This window comes from Carassius auratus, unplaced genomic scaffold (genome assembly GCF_003368295.1).
Source record: "Carassius auratus strain Wakin unplaced genomic scaffold, ASM336829v1 scaf_tig00003962, whole genome shotgun sequence".
Classification (NCBI taxonomy): Eukaryota; Metazoa; Chordata; class Actinopteri; order Cypriniformes; family Cyprinidae; genus Carassius; species Carassius auratus.
Window position 1 is genome coordinate 20,415 of NW_020523570.1, and position 6,331 is coordinate 26,745.

Here is a 6,331-nt window from a genome sequence, read left to right on the forward strand (position 1 = left end):
ATGGCTTATAACAAACTATCACAAACTAATTTAATGTATTAATTATAACAAATATTTATAACAATAAATAGCTATAAAATATGTAGCAGTGATCCTCCTCAAGCTGATGCTCAAAATTGTGAAGATATCGACTATCACAAACCTTCACCCTGAGAATAAAGGCATTTATGGATTTAGACTAATTCAAACTCATTTTAAATATAAACCCGTTCAATTATTAAAATAGGCTATATAAAGAAGCTACATTTCAGTATTGCAGTTTGAATGCACAAATGCGCTTGTATGCACATCAACTCCGTTCTTCAGCAGTGAATGGGAAGTTGTGCGTGTGGTCTGAGTGACTGTGTTTACAAAAGCATGACTTTAGCTTATACAGTCAAATTGCGCATCAGACCTCCTAAAAACACGTAGTTAATATGATAATATCTACAGATCATTACACTCTAAAAATGAGCTAATTAAAAGTGATTTTTTTGTTTAATTGGTGCCTTAAAATTGAAGGAAAACAAAACGGTGCCAGAGTTACGCAGTCGCACGTTTTAGATCACGAGATAAAGATGTTGCAACAAAAATAGCCTAGCCTATGTAAACATTTTTTACGTAAAGTAAATGTAACCTAGCCTACATTTTAAATAAATGAATAAATATAGACTATGTTGTAAAAGTTAATTAGGAGTCCAATTAGGAAAACAAGTAGAAATAATAAAAAATAAATGTTATGCTTCAGAAGAAATTCGGAAGAATAATGTCGATAAAATATGAATTGTGGTTGCTGACGCGACAGAAAAAACTCTCTTCCTCAAAGTCACTGCAGCCTTAACTTTAGCCGGAGAGCCACTGAGAAGACATTATTTTCCCCCTGAACTAACAGTCCATTTGCTGTGTATGTTTACAAAGTTCACATGCACAATAGCCAGATTCCAAAATCTCACATCCAGTCACCTCTTGCAAATGCAGAGATGAATATTATTGGTTCAGCGGGTCGCGTGAAAGGTGTAAATGAAAACAGTTTAGAAGACAGTGCATGCGCCCCTCCTTCTGAGGAAGATTGTCTTGTGACAACACAGTGAGCTCTTGAAGAGAGGGGAAAAAAGGGGAACAGACGCTCACAGACTTCACACACAGGGAACTTCGGATGAGACCATGAAAGAAGACTTTGAGGTTTTGATTTTGTGCTGAAGTTTATTGGCTTATTGGCAACAAATCACAAACTCCTAAAACAAACGAATGAAACGCACAGCATAGGCCTAACTTGCTCAAAACTTTTTACAAGAATGGATATTAAGGGAGTGTCAGCTGAAGCATCTGTTTTAGGCTATATTTAATATGTCTGATTTTTCACCTCGGATTGTTCGATTTTCCTCAAACTCGAAGTGTTTTGAACGTATTCATCACTGATTGTGAACTCGAGGTAGGTAGTTCACTCGGGAAAATGCCTCGTCCTGGAAGAAACACGTACAGCGACCAGAAGCCGCCGTATTCGTATATTTCGCTGACCGCGATGGCCATTCAAAGTTGCCCCGAGAAGATGCTCCCTCTCAGCGAAATTTACAAGTTCATCATGGACATGTTTCCTTATTATCGGGAAAACACGCAGCGCTGGCAAAACTCCCTTCGCCACAATCTTTCCTTCAACGACTGCTTCATCAAGATCCCACGGAGACCGGATCAGCCGGGCAAGGGCAGCTTCTGGGCTCTCCATCCCAACTGCGGTGAAATGTTTGAAAACGGGAGCTTCTTGAGGCGCCGCAAGAGATTCAAAGTGATGATCGCCTCCGAGCACCTGCAAAAACGCTCTGACGCGACGCATTTCCTCCAGCAACAAGCGAAACTCAGAATTACCTCTTTAGGGACACATCTACCTCAGCTGACCAACTACAACTTAAGTGTGTCTCAGCCCTCCACCTTCAAACACCCCTTTGCCATCGAAAACATAATTGCCAGAGATTACAAAATGCCAGGAAGCCTTGCTTTCTCCACCATGCAGTCCATATCCACGGGTTATCATATACACAATCAGCTGACCACGGCTTGGCCCCACATGCATAACAGTAATAATGTATATGGAGTACCACTCAAATCCCTGAGTCATGGAGCGCAAAGTTTACCTTCGATCCCTGTGCCAATCAAACCTGCTCCAGCTTCGGTAGCGTCCATCCCGGCGCTGCACGCGCACCTTCCAGCGTTCCTCTCCGGCTCTCCACAGTCCCTGAGTCCGACGTCTCCCGGCCAGAGCAGCCCCGCCACACCGAGCCCGACCTCGCTGCTCCATTCGCTCGCCGTGCGCTGTCAAGAGGTCACTTAAAACTTTTAGAGGGACTTGAAACTTTCCCGATACACACACATCCACGCTGATTCACTGGCACCGACTTTATAAGGCAAGACAAAAAACTGACCGTATATACAAACCTTCTTATCAGAAACCTGTGAAACGATATAAAGCGATTATTTCAAAATACAGTGGAAATAAATAATCTGTTAAATTTGTTTATAGCTCAATTTGTCTATGACATTATGTCAGGAATTTAGGCTCATATTATTAAAGGTCAAGAATCATATTGAAAAATGCACAGAAAATGTAAGAACGAGCGTAAAGAGTTTAATTTGGACAGTAAAGTTTATTAGAATTAAAATACGGTCGTTCTCCATGTATATCATTTCACTTGTAACTTAAAAATTTGGGCTATTTTAAAGCTGTTAAGGCTCATCGACATCAAGTAAAGAAACAGAAAAAGAATGAGAATCGCTTGCACAAGCACAGATGCTGCGGCCTTACGGTGTGGCAGTGAAGAGATATAAAAACTGAAATACTTCGAATGCACTTTTGGTGTGACGTTACTCATATCGCAAGAGATCTTGTTCCGTGAACAATGCTCAGCCTAGTTTAGCCGCTTTCAAAGCTGTTGTATAAAAGTTTTCTGTATAATGTTGACATAGTGCGAACTACGGGGGAGCTAGAGGGAGCTCGGCTCCCCTTAATAAGACATGGGCTCCCCTGAAAACGAGAAATGTGAAATTTTGGGGGTCTCAAATAATATTGACAATGTGAATATTTCGAAGTGCAATTTCAGTTGTCTAATGTGATCATGACGGATTATTAAGTTTAAAATAGCAAAAATATTATTCATTCATGCATGACGGCGATTAAAACCTAATTTACGTCCATAAAGATCTATACATGCTATTCTTGTAATGACCCAGCCGGCATTTCAACGTTGATTCAACGTTGAAACAACGTCAGGTACCATGGTTGAATCAACGTTGAAAAACCTTTCGATTTTGCAAATTGGATCAACGTTGAAATCACGACGTTGATTCACCGTTGAAATCGTGACGTTGATGTATGGTTGAAATCACGCTGATTCACTGTTGAAATCCCGACGTTGAATCAACGTTGAATAACCTTTCGATTTTGCAAATTGGATCAACGTTGAAATCACGACGTGGATTCACCGTTGAAATCGCGACGCTGTTTCACCGTCTTACCTGCATTATGGGTGAATTAGGGTCGTGCTGCAGCCCTGGGATGAAAGCTGAATGAGGTGTTGATTTTGAAAAGTTAATCAGCGTTGATAACACGACGTTGTTTCCCCGTCGTACCTTGCACCGTGTGTAAATACACCTAGATCCTAGTTGGCATTTAGATCAACAATGTACATGCAAGGCTAAAAATCTAATGACTGGCAGCAATGGCTTTACAAACAACTTCAATAAACTACCACATGCTCAAAATTGTCACACAGCAGTTTGATTTTGGAAACATACTGTATAAAACAGATGAAAATAATCCCACACTTTATTATGCAGAGTATGCATGGAGGTAATGCTAAAAACAGGTAGTAGAACAATCCAAATACAATAATATTTAAAGATTTTTGTGAAATAATTTGGCACATAAATGCATATTTTTTTCAGCACTTACAAGACAAACCCTTGTACCTTTATGACTGAAACCAGTGGATCTTTTATTTTGGTGGAAACCTACAGTTTCTGTCAAAAACATGTTTTAGTAATGCGTCTCATTACAAGAGTTGTGTACATTTGTGCCGTGAAAATGTGTTGCACAGTACGAGCAGGGAACCTTCAACCAGTTGATTTCTAATGGGAACCCCCCGGACTGTGTCTTCTTTACCGTGGGGAATGCAGAATGAGATTTCTACCGCAGGGCACTCTAAAATGTTAGAACCAGCAGCCTTAGTGTATACAGTGTGGTTGTGCTTCGGGTGATCCTTGAAAGTGTCCCAGCGCTCGGTCCTTTCTGACGCCGTCCCCTCCACTCTCTCCCACTTGTGCACTTTCTGTACCGTCCTGTATAAACATTTACATTTAATCATTTAACAGACGCTTTTATCCAAAGCGACTTACAAATGAGAAGAACAGAAGCAGTCAGGTGTACAAGCGAACAACAACAGGATACAAGTGCCATGACAAGTCTCAGTTAGTCTAGTACAGAACGCATAGCCAGGTTTTTTTTTTTTTATATATAAAAGACAAGAAAAGAAGGAAAAGTGCTAGCATTAGTTGGTTAAGTTCTGGTGAAAAAGATGAGTCTTAAGATGTTTCTTGAAAATGATTAAAGACTCAGCAGTTCGGATTGAGATTGGGAGGTGATTCCACCAGCTGGACACAGTCCAGGAAAAGGTCCTTGAGAGTGATTATGAACCTCTTTGGGATGGCACCACAAGGCGTCGTTCACTTGCAGAGGGCAAACTTCTGGAGGGAACATAAGATTTAACCAGTTTGTTTAGGTATGTTCACAATGTTTGACAATAACTTTGATATTGTGAAATATATTTAACTGAAAACTGAATGCAAAATAAATCACACAATATTTTCACTTTACAGTTCAGTAAAAGTGAGGTTGGAACCAAAGTGGACAACACTATTCATTACACACTTATTTAATGTATTCAGATGAAAATGTACAATATTAACAAATTATTCACAAGCAGTGTTTTCAGAGCCCCCAGTTACACTGTTTTAATCAGAACACTAACATTACAGTGTAGTAAAACAAGTCAAATCAAATTCAGTACATTTTTATTAAACTAAGCACAACCAAAACCTATCACAAAAGGTCAAAGCATCTCTAGCAGAAGTGACAGTGCAATGAAGCAGATGAACAATTTCTTACCAATGTTTCAAGAACAAGCTGGATCCTTGATGACTCTACAAGGGGAAAGAAGAAATGGTTTACTGAAAAGTTCTTAAAAAGCAGGATTTCATATTATACCATTTCTTTAAACCATTGATTCTCAAACTTTTTATAAGTACCACTTCAGAAAATATTTGTTATTAAATATTAAGTTGCACCATAATGACCAACATTACATTTCAGCAGCGTAGTAGACCAAACTATTCAGCTACAGCTCTACAGTTAAAAAAATTAGGCAGTTTTATTCTATTAAGAAAATTAATTGTCAGACACTTTACCATGGTAAATACAGTTTGAACATTAACACTACAACTGTGCTTACATACACAGGTAAATGAAAAAAAAAGTTTAAATTAAAATTTAATTTTAAATGTAATTATGTAACAAAAGTTACAAAACTGTACTGTACTTTAACTGTAACATACTTAAATGTGCAAAAAAAAAACTTACTCAAAGATTAAGTTAAAATGTATTAACATTAATTAGTTTAATTTAGTGATTCACCTGCATAACAACTAGAGGGGGCCTGACACTTTGAGAACCATGGCTTTAAACAATCCTTTTTTTTTTTTTTTCATTTTCATTAATTCATTAAAATTATATTATTTAAATAACGACATTTGCACTTATATGTTGCAGAAAACACTTTGAAACTATTATAAGAATACAAACATATATAAACACCCTAATGCATGGGATTCATATCAGGAAAATATGGGAAAATCTCTAAAAGACAGACATTAACACATAACTCACCAGTAACACATTAGGTGAGCATCTAACTTGATCAGCTGTGATAAAGCAATGCAAAAATAGACACACGGGTATTTATTTATCTGCAGGTTACATGTCCTTTTAACTACCCATTTGTAAACTCTGGTAATACTTTACTATTTTCAAAAGATAATAAAGATAAAGTTAGCGATTTTCTTACCCCATTTTGACAGGATGTTTTCAGGACCTCGCAGAACACCTGACCTTTCTTGTGTTCACAGTTTTTGTACTCCATTGACAGGTCACGACTCAAATTCGCTCAAAATAAATAAAAAATGTACAGGCAAATATGAAATAATTCGGGACCGACCGATCAGTCAGTTATAACGAGCAGCAGCTCACAGTTAGCCGCCTCACTCACAGAAAGACGACAATAAACGGTCATATTTTTAAATGTAGAAA

The 6,331-nt window shown here is 38.2% G+C and overlaps 1 protein-coding gene across 1 annotated transcript; it reads left to right on the forward strand.

Moving 5' to 3' along the window:
• The first annotated feature begins 1,062 nt into the window (after nt 1–1,062).
• LOC113070429 (forkhead box protein B1-like) lies at nt 1,063–3,176 on the forward strand. Its single transcript, XM_026243711.1, has one exon. The coding sequence runs from the start codon at nt 1,433–1,435 to the stop codon at nt 2,303–2,305; it is 873 nt and encodes a 290-aa protein (XP_026099496.1). The 5' UTR covers nt 1,063–1,432; the 3' UTR covers nt 2,306–3,176.
• The last annotated feature ends 3,155 nt before the right edge of the window (nt 3,177–6,331 follow it).

What these genes read in the sequence shown, in the direction of transcription:
- LOC113070429 (XM_026243711.1), top strand. Translation starts at nt 1,433, where the DNA reads ATGCCTCGTCCTGGAAGAAACACGTACAGCGACCAGAAGCCGCCGTAT.